The sequence below is a fragment of the Ursus maritimus genome, unplaced genomic scaffold, assembly GCF_017311325.1.
Source record: "Ursus maritimus isolate PB19 unplaced genomic scaffold, ASM1731132v1 scaffold_9, whole genome shotgun sequence".
Classification (NCBI taxonomy): Eukaryota; Metazoa; Chordata; class Mammalia; order Carnivora; family Ursidae; genus Ursus; species Ursus maritimus.
This window is the reverse complement of record NW_024427107.1, coordinates 17,083,840-17,098,025: the sequence shown is the minus strand read 5'-3', so window position 1 is coordinate 17,098,025 and position 14,186 is coordinate 17,083,840. Positions and strand designations below refer to the sequence as shown.

Here is a 14,186-nt window from a genome sequence, read left to right as displayed (position 1 = left end):
TATTCTATTTATAAGGCTGCTTTGAAGAGTTTTATTATTAGTGAAATCCTCAAGTAAAGATAGTAGAACAAATTCATTATAAACAGGGATTGGATATGGTTCTGCCTCAAAAAGCTGAGTAACTCTTTTTACAGAAGAAATCTATCAGATTATATAATTATATTTCTCCATACAAATTTGAAAAATCCGTTTATTACAATTGTTGTTGCTGTGAAGAGTACATTAGCACAAGACAGAACTTTACAGCTATTGAGAATTAAACTACAAGGAAAACAAGTTGGAAAATGAGGTAAGCCTCAAATATCTATATTTAACTTTATATGAATAGGAGAATTAAACTTCACTGCTGCTCAAGGCCGTTAAAATCTTTTTCATTTTCCTGGGAACACTGTTTCTCAGATCACTTCTGAAATTCATGCAAAAGAGAACAGTGACTGTGGCAAATGAGACAGATCCTTTCTTTCCTACATATAGGTTTCATTTAACCATCCTTTCAAGGGTTTGTTGACTCACAATTGTGAGACCACCTTGAATTAACATAGTCCTTCTCTTAAGTAGGACATAGTCAATCTAACCACCAGCAAACACCATGTGTAAGCAGTGTACCAGGAGTTACGGATGGCAGAGTGGGAAGTAATCTCACAAAGAGCTAGAAAACAAACAAGCACATACACATGAGAAAATAACTGTAGATCCTATAATGAAAGCTAACATCACATTTCCCACAGGTGGATGACAGAAGCCTTGGAGATGAAAAGAGCTTGCAGCAAGATTCAAAAAAGGTCTACACCCACAACCAGGAACAACATCTTTGAAATACACAGCTCCTAAATGTTGACTGCTCATTGTCTCTGTCCACCCTTACACCCCTCACTACCTCCTGCCTCTTGAGTGACCACATTTTTTTTAGTGAAAAAGCCAGTATCACCCATTGCAATCAGTTTTGTCTAGGACACTTCTGCCTTCTCATACCCAAAGAAGGTGCTCCTTTGCAAGGTGGGCCCCACAGATTTTTGACTGGGTTAAATTACTATAGAGACTAACTCCTTCTCCTCACTAGGAGGTGTACAAACAGACCTGACCATTTATGGGTGGTGAGGGAGGGCTCTATAGCTCCTTCCCAGGTGACCCTTCCCAGGGCAGATAATCCTGAGAAGCATTGGAAATAGACATCTCCCCATACCTTGAAATCCTCTCTTCAAGGGTAAAAGTATCGTCTTTAAAGTTTCTCTGAGGAGTGGTAGAAAATGACTCAGTAGCTCTAGTCATGTACTTTAATATGGATGCCAAAGAAAGTGTAGGTGGACTCTGCATAAAATGCCTTGACTTACTATATCTCCCAACTAGTCCTGCAGTATACTTGCTTTGTGGTCAAATAAGTCTGAGAAATGTCGAAGACTTGAATATTTACAATGCAGGAAAAATATTTTAAAATACTAGAAATTTCTGCAGTAAAAAACCTTTATTTACATCCCCCTCCTCCGTATTTTCCCTTTGTAACACCAGTAACTTCCTAGGAGAGCTCTTTGAGAAATCTTTCTTTAGAGTCAAGAAATGTCCATAAATATAAATACCTATGCAGGGTGCTTGGCTGATGGATTTCTTTCTTATGACCAACTATTGTAAGATGATTAGTTCCTGCAAATTGCCCTTCATGACAGAAAGTTCACACACATCTTCTCACTGCCCTCCATCCATTATCCGGAGCCTAAAACAGAAAATTCGATGTATTATGATGTAAATAGAAAGGTCAGTCATGTCTATCAAGGCAAGGGTTTGTTAGAGAAGCAGAAGCGTGCCTCCTTTCTGTTGCTCTGAGTCATCTCCCTGAGTTAGTTACTTCAACTTTTGGAAAAAATAAAGGAACAAATAACAAAATCATTGCCATTTTCTGAGGAAGGGAGACGAGGCACCCAGTGATTTCTGGATGCTGAGAGAATTATTGACTGATGGGGAACTGAAAGGAAGCCCTGACCCTACAGATCCCTAAACAGGAGTGTGGCTGCCCACAGGTAGTGTCCCAGGCTCCTGGAGCAATCATAAGAGACCCTGCCATTGTCTTGTACAGCTCTTGGCATCACTGGCATGTGATGTTCATGCTACAGAGGCCCAGTGGTAATGACCTGCAGACCATAAGTTGTTTATCTGCCTCCTTGCTCCTCTAATCTCCTCTCAAACAATCTACTCTCTACTTCTCTATTCAGAGAAGTCTTTCCAAAATACATGGGTGTTTACCTCCCCTCCTTCGGAGATCCCATTAAAATGGTACTATAAACCCCAAATGATAAAGTGAATAGGATGTGAACCATAAGCAGGTAAGAGGGTTTAACAAACTTCTGAAATAAGGAAAGCAGAGAAGATGAAGTGGTATCTGAGGAAACAAGGCAGAGGGCTCAACTGTAAAGGGTCTGCAAAGGGGTAACTGAGGAAGGAGAACAGAGAAGATGGAGTGGTGTCTGAGGTTAAGAGGTAAGGTAGTCATTGCAGAAGGCACACAAAGGAGCAGGCAGCTGAGTAATGATCCCACCTACAGAACCCAGGAGGGACTCAGGACTTAGAAATTCCAAGTTTCGCCAAAGGTAGGAAGGAGAAAAGGGATCAAAATAGGGAAAATACGAAAGTCTATACATGGAAGAGTTAACCCCCCTTCCAACTTTTCTCATCTTTGTGGAGAATGTTGAACATTCATATATCTACCTGTTAGGCAAAAAGCAAAGAAATAAACATTTGTAAATTATGTTGTTATTGGCTGAATTTTATCCCCCCAGCATTCATTTGTTGAAATTCTTACCCCCAGTACCTCAGAATGTGATTATATTTGGAGCTAAGGACTTTAAAGAGGTAATTAAAGTAAAATGAGGTTGTATGGATGGGACTTAATCCAGTATGACTGGTGTCCTTGTAAGAAGATGAGATTAAGACACATTCACAGAGGAAAGACCATGTGAAGCCACAGGGAGAAGATGGCCATCTGCAAGACGAGGAAATAGGCCTCAGAAGAAATCAACCCTGCTGACACCTTAATCTTGGACTTTTAGCCTCTAGAGATGTGAAAAAATAAATTTCTGTTTAAACCACCCAGTCTATGACACTTTGTGTTGGCAGCTTTAACAAACTAATACACGTATTTTCCTCAACTGAAATTGAATAGTGTCATAAAAAAGTTCTCTGTAATCTGACATTGATGGATATTCCTATAGTAGTGACTGTTTCACCATCTGATCACCCTTAAGGGACAGCTGCTTGGTGACAAGGTCCTTATTCTTCACAGATAGTTCCCAGCCAGCTTTGTGTCACATAATTCTTAAATATGAGAGTGCCACCATTTATACATAGGTTGCCTTAAGAGATTTAAGGGAAGTCTCCAACATAAAACAGAGAAATCAAGATAAATAAATTTTTTAAAATGACCATGGATGGAATAGATAATTCAGAGAAAGAAGGTTAATGTTTCCTAGTTAATATTCTTGAAGAAAGTTGAGAAAAGATTACACTATAAAGCAAAAATAAGAGTTATGAAGAAAGGATGGAGAAAGAATAAAAAGCCTGGAAGTTGAATATATGGCTGTAAAATAAAACTAATTGAAGAGCTGGAAGATATTTAGGAGCCCTCCCAGAAAGTAGAACACAAAAGAAAGAGCCCTAAAAGGGGAGAATATAATTAAACACAAAGGGCCAACAGGGAAGGAACATTGTACAATAAAAGTCCCAGAAAGAAAGAACAGAAAGTAGAGGAAATTATCATAAAAATAATGCAAGAAATTTTCATACACTTGAAGAGGAAGAATCCCCAAATTCAAATGGATAAATGAAAAAAGACCGAGTATCATTGTGAAATTTCAGAACATCAAAAACAAAGAGAAAATACTAAAATCTTCAAGTGAGAATGAGAGAGAGGAAAAAGTGTCCTATAAAGAAATGAGAATCAGAATGACATTGGATTTCTCATCAGCAGCATTGGATGATAAAACACAGGGAGCAATACTTTCAAAGTTCTAGAGGAAGATTGTGTTCAACCTGGAATTGTGTACCTTGGTAAAGTATCATTCAAAACAATTATATGGGTAAAATAAAATCATTTTCAGAAATGCAAGAATTCAGAAAATCTACTTACCATACATCCTTTCTTAGAAAGTTAACTGTGGATGTGCTCCAGCAAAATACATTCAGAAATCAGGAAGAAATAAATCATGTGATTTTTTAAAATAATTTTTATTATGTTAGTCACCATACAGTACATTCCTAGATTTTGATGTGAAGTTCCATGATTCATTACTTGCGTATAACGCCCAGTGCACCATGTAATACGTGCCCTCCTTAATACCCATCACCAGCCTATCCCATTCCCCTACCCCACTCCCCTCTGAAGCCCTCAGTTTGTTTCCCAGAGTCCATAGTCTCTCATAGTTCATTCCCTCTTCTGTTTACCCCCCCTTTCTTCTTCCCTTTCTTCTCCTACCAATCTTCCTACTTCTTATGTTCCATAAATGAGTGAAACCATATGATAATTGTCTTTCTCTGCTTGTCTTATTTCACTTAGTATTATCTCCTCCAGTGCCGTCCATGTTGCTGCAAATGTTGTGAAATTGTTCTTTTTGATGGCTGAGTAATATTCCATTGTATATATGGACCACATCTTCTTAATCCAGTCATCTGTTGAAGGGCATCTCAGCTCCTTCCACGATTTAGCTATTGTGGACAGTGCTGCTATGAACATTGGGGTGCATATGGCCCTTCTCTTCACTATGTCTGTATCTTTGGCGTAAATACCCAGTAGTGCAATTGCTGGATCATAGGGTAGCTCAATTTTTAACTTTTTAAGAGACCTCCACACTGTTTTCCAAAGTGGCTATACCAACTTGCATTCACACCAACAGTGTAAGAGGGATCCCCTTTCTCCACATCCTCTCCAACATTTGTTGTTTACTGCCTTGTCCATTTTTGCCATTCTAACTGGCCTAAGGTGGTATCTCAATGTGGTTTTGATTTGAATTTCCCTGATGGCTAATGATTTTGAACATTTTTTCATGTGTCTGTTAGCCATTTGTATGTCTTCATTGGAAAAGTGTCTTTTCATATCTTCTGCCCAATATTTTGATTTGATTATTTGTTTCTTGTGTATTGAGTTTGAGAAGTTCTTTGTAGATCTTGGATATTAATCTTTTATCTGTAGTGTCATTTGCAAATATATTCTCCCATTCCGTGGGCTGCCTCTTAGTTTTTTGACTGTTTCCTTGGCTGTGCAGAAGCTTTTTATCTTGATGAAGTCCCACAAGTTCATTTTTTCTTTTGTTTCTCTTGCCTTTGGAGATGTGTCATGAAAAAAGTTGCTGTGGCCAATGTCAAAGAGGTTGCAGCCTATGTTCTCCTCTAGGTGATTCTAAATAATGAACTCCATTGAGAATTCAATTCTGTGCATCAAATTTACAAAGTGACCAGTCTAAAAGCAGCATGTGATAGTGCTCAAGGAGAGGAGTCTTAAAAAAGAGAGGGAGGCTGGATAGATTACTTGTCACGATAGAAAATCTGAAAAAAAAAAAAAAAACCAGGAACAAAATTAAGGCAGTGATTCTAGGAAAAATCAGACTGTTGAATATAAAAAAAAGATTATTTGATAAAGCAAAAACAAGAAAGGAAATATAATCAGAGTCTATGACTTTGTTATGCAGCAAACAACTTTTTCATAGTCAATGATTAAAAACTATATTGCATTTTAGCTTTTAGATCAATCTATAGCCAAAACACAGAAGATTTAACTATGATTAGAAAAAGATTAACACTGACAATCTAGAAGTAAAAGTACCGGGAAGAAAGCCTGAGAGATCAAGGTGCAGGAAGCTGTTTGAAAAGCTGAAGTGATACTAACATTCTCATTTACCATCTGTAAGTTAAGAGATATTATTTATATTTGAAAGATCAGGAAATGATTCTGTAGATGTATTACTTAAAGGTACAAGGGCAAGATGTAGAAGAAAAATTACAAAGCAGGTCATTAGTTTGGTGATCTACAACGAGGAATGTATAGAAATTGCAGTACATCTCCTTGCAGTCAATAAAATGTCATTTAGATATAGGAAAATGTTTGGGATATTTTAAATGAAAAAAAGACCATAACATTTTAGTTATAAAATATTCATCTAGCTATTTCTTGGTGGTAGGCTTATGGGTCATTTTCTATACTTCATTCAACACATTTTCTGTAGTTCATCCATGTAGAAGGTGTATTGGTTATCTACTATGTTTTGTCACTGTGCCAGGGGCCGTGAGTATTGAATATGGAAGTTTTAAAAGACACTCAAGTCTCTGCCACACAGCTTACAGTCCAGAAAGGAAGATACATATTGTACCAGTAACTATTTAAAAATGTGAACTCTATAATGGAGGACATTCATGATGTTAGGAGAGCATTGAGCACAGGTCCTAAACCTAATCTAGAAATCTGGAAAAGATTCCTTCAACCAACGACTTTAAAGTTTTAAATAAGAGAGATTTGTTTTATTTTTTTTTAAAGCAGAGATTCAAAATTAGAAGCATATTGTTATCTCAATTATATAAATATATGTGCTCAGGAAAAATTCTCAAGGGACACAAAATATTAACTGAGATTATCTTTCAATTTTGGAATCTGAGGAATTTTATATTCTTTATACTTTTCTGATTTTTCCAAGTTTCTACAAAGAGGATGAGAGGCTTTGATAATAAAAGTTAGTGTTACCGATGAAGTAGTTAGGTATTTGTGCTGTTTGAGATCCTCTCCCTAGTCCTACCTATGGAAGCTGAAGGCAGTTACTAATCTATTCGAAGCACAGTTACCAAAACATCTGTCTACCCTAGGCATTTTTAAAGACTGTCATTGGAGATGGTAGGTTCCTTTCCACAAATGTTTCAGTTAGCAAACTTTGAGACTGTCTTTCTTTGCCATGCATTTTGCTAATAGAAGCACATGTTGGGATACTCCTTGAAAGTGCAAGGAGATGCAGATGACAGAGATAAACCCCACAGTTACCTGTTATTTCTGGTATTTCTTTATTTATTGGACTACTGTGCCATGTCTTTTAAATTTAACTATATCCTATAGTATGTTTTTATTGAAAAAATGTGGTTTAAAATGTAAAGTAATCCCCGTTTTTATGCCCATGTTCCTTGGGTTGTGTTTTTAGGTTCTAAAAGCATTTAAATTGGTTCTCCAATGACTAGTTATTCCTACATGTAGGATCAAATCTATCAGTGGTGATTTTTATGGACTTGGACATTTAGTTTACTGCACATTAAAGTTCTCTGCATCACATTATTTCTCCAATCACACATTTATATAATTATTTTGAGAACCACATAACTCTGTATTTTATCCAAAGATCTTTTTTCTCCAACATGAACTAAGGTAGAAGATCAAATTAATGCATCTTAAGTTGACAATACATTTACAGACCTCATGTTATAACTACAAAATTCAGCTGAAAGGTAAATTGCAGGGTGTGCACCTCTGGGTGCCAGGTGCCAGGGCATCATCAGCATGCACAGAAAATCTCTGTGCTCATGCCTTATATTAATTATAAGGAAAGTCTAGGATTGGTGTGTGAATGTATCGCTTTATCTAACTTCATCTGCTCACTTCTATTTGTTTGTGTGTCTCTGCTAGGAAAGGGGGGAGGTACAAAGGATATTGTTACATTACAGAAATAGTACAGGCTGCTAGTCGAAAGAACTGGATTCTAATTCTGACTTTACCATTAACTAGGTAACTCACTTAACCTCTCTGGTTTTCATTTAAACCAGGTCATCTCTTCAAGTCATTTCTAATGTAAATGTTCCATAATTTGATGAGATCTTACTTTTGGATAAATCGTGAGTAAGGGCTGCTCCGCCCAGTTCCTCCTCCTCTGGGATTCAGGCCTTTGTCTTCACCCCCATTCAGAGCCACTCTGTCCCCCACCAGCTACCTACTCCAGGAAAATCTCATAGCAAGAATTCAACAGCGATGAAACAACATCCTTCATATGGCCCAAAGGAGAGAGATCTGAAGGGGTGTGGGGTTAGTCAGAGTCCAAAACACGTATCTTCTCTGGAGGAACCTCTTAGGCCTTCCCAGCTTCACTCATGGTCTTATCCCTTTCCTAGTTCTTCTGTATCCATTTACCCAAACTTCTTCCAAATCTACTTCCACCTCCAGATTGACCTCTAAGCTGATTCGACCACTGGGGACAGTGAAGGGGTCATAAAGGAAAGTAAGGAAAAAGTTAAGATCCATTCAAAGGGAAAAAAAGCTCACAATAACAAAAAGCAAGTTTCTGTATGCCCCCTATCAACATAAAACACTAGTTTCCTATAGAAGCTCAACCATTTCCTATAATTCTGATTTTCTATTAGCAACCTACATCTTTCCCAGAAGACACATTTCTTTGTTGTCTTATGTACATTTCATCTAAAAGTACATTCCATAGCACAATGATCCAACTATGGGCTGACTTCTTTGGAAACTGCCAACATTTCTCTTTCTACCTTCCTTTTGTTTCTAAGAGCAATTGTGGAATAGTATAGACCTAAAATGGGAGTTGAAATGTGTATTGCATCATTTGTCGCGTAGCTACAAAGGAAGCAGCAGAGCTAACCAGATATGAGCAACAGGAGATTTCTGATAAATAACTCATGGTTATCTAGAAGCTGAATTAAATCACAGACACCACAGTTTGGAATTGCATTTTGAACTGCAAAATTAGAGGTAACTGCCTCCTACTTATATGATAGTGTCATTTTAATTTGAAATGTGAGTACGATTTTATAAGCTTAGCATTCCATTCTGTGGTAGTGCAGAAAGCATTTATGTATTTATCAGGTTTTCATGCATTTAAATTTGGAAAAAGAGATGACCAAAAAAAAAAAAAATTTGGGTGTCCCTGATGTGGATAGTATAATGGATGTTGATAGTATTTAGAAATAAAATGAATGAGATTACCTTTTTATGGGCTCAATATTCATCAATGAAAATATGCAACTGATGAATTCAGCCCTGTTATCAGTTTAAGACTTTCCCAATATAGAATAGGAAGTTAGAATGGATGCTTCTCTCACTGGGTTTGCATCAAACAGACCAAAAGAAGATTGTACAACTCATGCACCTCTCACTTAACCTTCCTCTCTCTAATTTGGGAATAGAAAAATCCACAATTAATTTTGGATTCTGACAGGAGACAAAGGAGGAGCAGTGAAGTTCTGGGGGAATTTAAAATCTTGCTGCATCTCCAGCTGACCCTAGTTTGGGCCACTTCATCATGGAAGCATCTCCTGCCAATCATTTTTAAAAACTTGAGCCTCATTTCAAGAGACTTACTGGTCTTGCTTCTGCAGACTCATAATTTCTTTATTTGCTCTTGGGAAGAAAAAGCAGGTAGAGGTTTAAAAGCTAGATGTCCATACAATCCCATCTCCTTGTCATCATTCTTAACCATGCAGAAAGCTGATGGGACACTTTGTCTCTAGCAAAGGGGTATTTTCAGATACTGAGGTGTTGCCAGAGACAACTGGTTAGAGAAGTTAGGAGGGAGAGGAAAGAGGAGGATCCAGATCCAACCCTTATAACTGGTTGCTGCTTCCCCCATAGGACTGTGCATTGATAGACCTCCGGTCCCTCACACTTTCTTTTTCCCTCCCCTCTCATTGGATGTCTCTTTCTGACCCCAAATTTGACCTTTCATAGTAAGAGGTCAGTATGTTTTCACACTTGGGAAATCTCATTCAAGAATTTTTGTCAATGGACAAGTCATAAGAAGCCCTTCCATTTTAGGGCTCGTTGACGTCACCAAGGAGGCGATAAATATCTGTTGATATAATTGGATGTGAGATTCAGTGTTGAGATAGCAAAACTCTGCCCCTCGTTCCCTGGCAGGGCCCTATGATTTATGCAGGAGCAGAGGCAGCACGCAATCGAGCTGTCAAGAGAGCGTCAGCTTATTAGGCAAATGCTGCGTGGTTTCTGAAGAGGGTCGACGCTATAAAATCCCACTCCAGGCTCTGGTGTGGAGAAACTCAGAGCCCAAGTCCGTTGAGAGACTGAAGAGAAAGATAAGAGGGGAAGAGAAAGAGAGTGAGGACAGAAAGAAGGGAAGAAAACCCCCGAAAAAGCCCCGGAGACGTTCCTCTGCAGAGAGGCGGCAGCGCCCCACTCACCTGCAGAAGCACCTCAGAAGGTAGGGAGCGCCTAGACGGAAACGCGCCTCCAACTTTGCATTGCCTGAGCGGCCATGGTGTGCGCGGCAGAGCCGGGTGTCCCTGTGAGGGCATGTGTGTGAGTGTGTGTGCGTGCTTGTGTGTGTGTTTGCTGACTGTGTCTCAGGATTCCGGTAGTAGCCAGGATGTGTCAAAAGCAAACTTAGACGGCTGCTAATCGTTATTGGAACTGCCAGTTACTCCTCGCTGGCATTGTAGAGGAGTCCCCGCCATCGATCCGGACCCCTGAGAGAAGGACGCAAGGTCTGGGATGGAGAAAGAGGAGGAGGAGGCAGCAGTTCTCAATTTGGAGGACAACGCTGAAACATCCGGAAAGGGGAAGGGGGAGGGGGGTAGATGAGATCTAAAATTTGTAGATCTTCTGTAGAGCTCGGGGAATCAGTTTTTGGGGATCGTTAGGGGACTCAGAGACCCTTCGAGGGTCTCTAAAGAAGAAGGGTCACTCCAGCCTGACGAGGGGCTGAGCTTTGGTGCTGAGCCCTGTAGGCGTCCCCTTTCCTGTCCCCCCTCATTACTCCAACTCTAGAAGTCCTTGTTCGAGAGCTTCAGCACCGCGGACAGTGCCTGCCCGAACCCCTGAGGCACGTCTGTGGGTGTCATGTAGGAAGACCCCGAGCGCACCTCCCATTTGAGCTAAACTCTGACCAACTCTTTCTTTCTCTCTTCCCTTCTCTTATTCCGCTCTCCGCCCACCTCTGTGCAGCAGCGAGCGCCCCTAACATGCGGCTGCCGCTGCTCTTGTCCGCGGGCGTCCTGCTGGTGGCTCTCCTGCCCTGCCCGCCATGCAGGGCCCTCCTCAGTCGGGGTCCCATCCCGGGAGCCCGGCAGGCACCGCAGCACCCCCAGCCCCTGGATTTCTTCCAGCTGCCGCCTCAGCCCCAGCAGCCCCAACAGCCGCAGGCTCGGCCGGTCCTGCTCCGCATGGGGGAGGAATATTTCCTCCGCCTGGGTAACCTCAACAAGAGCCCCGCTGCTCCCCTCTTGCCCGCCTCTTCACCTGTCGCTGGCGGCAGCGGCAGCCGCCTTTCGCCGGACGAGGCGGCCGCCAACTTTTTCCGCGCGTTGCTGCAGCAGCTGCCGCTGCCCCGGCGCCCGCTCGACAGCCCCGCCGGTCCCGCGGAGCGCGGAGCCGAGAACGCCCTCGGCAGCCGCCAAGAGACACCGGAGAGGGAGAGGCGATCCGAGGAACCTCCCATCTCGCTGGATCTCACCTTCCACCTCCTCCGAGAAGTCTTGGAAATGGCCAGGGCCGAGCAGTTAGCGCAGCAAGCTCACAGCAACAGGAAACTGATGGAGATTATTGGGAAATAAAACGGTGCGTTTGGCCGAGAAGATGCAGCATTTAGCACAAAAAAAAATCTAAAAAAATTAAAATAATACAGTATTCTGTACCATAGCGTTGCTCTGATACCATTTGTTTATTTTTTTATAGCTTGAAGCCTAGACAATATACAGCAAGAGAGCCTATACTCCTTAATTAGCATGCACAAAGTGTATTCACGTGCAGTAACAGCAACAAAATGTTATTTGTATTGTCTACTTTTAGTTTCCATTTCCAGGTGTCTTTAATGGTGTTTAGAAAGTATAGACCCAGAAGGAAATGTTTTGAAGCAGACAGAAGTCACCCAATTTATTTTGTTGTGGTCTTAGCCAAAGAGAATGTCATTCTCTTGGGTGGGTGAAACAAAATCTGTAAGCTCTTTGAATCAACCTTTCCTTGTAAACGTTTCAGTAATAAAACATCTTTCCAATCCTTGGTCAATTTGGTTGTGTAAGAGAATGTTGAATATTTATATTTTTAATAAAAGCTGCAAAGGTGATCATGACTTTATTTTTCCTTTTCAATGTTCATAGGAGTAAAACTCTCAGCTCCTGGCTTCCTTCACCCTGACTTCAGCACAAGAGAAAACAAAACTCCTTGCATTAATTTCGTACTAAAAATACAAACATACACCAGTGGCTTACACAGATACTGCAATTGCCTCTCTGTTACCTCAGATTACTTCTCTGAGGTTAAGATAAATAATTTGGGAAGTTTCTTCCAGCTTTAAGACTTGATAATTCTATGAGTGGAATATCAATTCGTAATGGAAATAATAATTAATCCTGATTAACTATAAGATGTTAAATAATTGTAGAGGGCGGGGAAAGACAAAAGGCAAAGAGGAGAAGGGTTCGCGAGGCATTTCTCCAAACTACAGGGCCAACACTGCTTGTTTTGTTTTTGTTTTTAGTATGAGAAAGACTCACTTTATCAAGCTACTACTTTGGTACCATAAAATGAACTTTTTCTATGCTATTTTCCAGTGCCTACTTCTAAAAGGAGAAACTTGATAGCTGCTCCACTTAAAGCAATGAATTTAATTGCTACGAAATGGCACTTGGGAAAATGTTTCATATAAAAAAATATTTTGACTGTAATAAAAACTTCACAAATGCTCTTCTCATTTATGTCTATGCCAGTCCTAATCACTGTAATTCTTAAGAATATAAACTATGCATTTCTAAAATGGAACAGGCACATCCAATTAGTTTTACAATGCATTTATCTTTGGTAGTTGAGTTATAACTTACAAAAATTCAGTTGAATGTTTAATATTCCAAAATTAATTTGGATGTATGAACATGCTTCTTCCCTTGTGTCCTTTTGAATACACTAACTAATGTATTAATAAGATCACATGAAACACCGAATAAGTCATTATAAGACTAAGTTGTTAAAAACAGCATTTATTTAAGAGTTCATACAGAATAAAGTAATACTTATGTTTTGAAAGAGGCATTATGGTGGGACAAATAAAGCATGATTTAAATATATGTATGTATTTTAAATGTGTATTGTGTGTATATATATATTTAAATACATGCAGTTATTCTACAGTTCACCAGGTTGGTGCCTCAGTAGATACATAAGAAAGTAGACAGTTCCTGTAGGAAATTCTTTTTCAATTTAAGTGCTTGATATCTGCACATCTAAGATTAGAAAAATGTCACCAGAAATGTCCTAGGCCTTCAGCTGGACTATGAAAGTGTCACCAGAGTTAAGGAACATTTCTGGATATACATCCAGTGACACCTGTTATGGAAAAGAGGAAATCTTTGTAAAATGTTTCATATCTTTGGTCAATGATTTACCTTTTGTCCATATACTGATAAATCAGTCACTTCTGAATTAACACTGAATTTCACTGACCAACTGCATTGTTGAAGAAGAAAGAGAGTAAGAGCTACTATGATAACAAAAGCCAGTGCCTATTAGAGACAAGAGTGTAGTGCACACTTTTTCAACACTTGCCATTTGTTACAGACGCACACACACGTATCACACCTACATACTCTTCATTAGGTTTCCCACACAATAAAAGATTTGCATAAGATCAAGTTTCTTTTTTCCAATCCTTTTGGCAACTGTTTTCTCAGAATTGTTTTCCCTCTGGAAAGTCATCTGGAATTAAAGGGTTTTTTGTTGTTGTTGCAGAAATTCTGTTCAGAGGTCCCTTTCATCACCTGCATCATGTTAATTTCATCTAGGTTCCCTGCTGCTGGTGTGCATCTCAGCCAGGCAGACAGAGGGCAGCAGCTGGAATGAACATCATTCATTCAGGGAGTTCAACCAGGAAAAGGAGAAGACATGACGAGCTGGCTCAGAATCAGCTCCATTCCCACTCCCTGAAGCTGCGGCCTGTACCTGGAGGGGAGGGTCCTCAAATCCAATCTGCAATAGAAGAAAATCTGGATCAGAGGAAGAAGAGCCTAGTTCTTTGGGGTTGGTCCAGTCACTTTTCTACTCAGGAGAAAGGATGATAATAATAATTATTATATAGAGCATAATTATTATTAGGGATGGAAAGCAAGCTCAGGCTGTCTTGGCTATGGCCAAGAGCCATGAAAATAATTCACGCTCATGATCCAAAAAAGGGCAGCAGTAATGCATGCAGTGGAAGGAAGTTCTTGGGAAAGAG

At 39.8% G+C, this 14,186-nt stretch overlaps 2 protein-coding genes across 3 annotated transcripts in view; one reads left to right on the top strand and one right to left on the bottom strand.

Annotated features, from left to right (window-relative positions):
* The first annotated feature begins 7,738 nt into the window (after nt 1-7,738).
* On the top strand, nt 7,739-11,541 carry CRH (corticotropin releasing hormone). The gene is made up of 2 exons (XM_040626157.1): nt 7,739-10,184; nt 10,928-11,541. The coding sequence occupies exon 2, from the start codon at nt 10,945-10,947 to the stop codon at nt 11,533-11,535; it is 591 nt and encodes a 196-aa protein (XP_040482091.1). The 5' UTR covers nt 7,739-10,184; nt 10,928-10,944; the 3' UTR covers nt 11,536-11,541.
* A 2,262-nt stretch (nt 11,542-13,803) lies between these two features.
* Nucleotides 13,804-14,186, bottom strand: part of TRIM55 (tripartite motif containing 55) — a 41,078-nt gene continuing 40,695 nt past the window's right edge. The window contains exon 9 of one of the 2 annotated variants that reach the window (XM_008706738.2): nt 13,804-13,939. In XM_008706738.2, coding sequence (XP_008704960.1) covers nt 13,817-13,939 — 123 coding nt within the window. In that variant the 3' untranslated portion in view covers nt 13,804-13,816. The remainder of the gene's footprint in view (nt 13,940-14,186) is intronic. The other variant, XM_008706737.2, reaches the window with a different exon arrangement.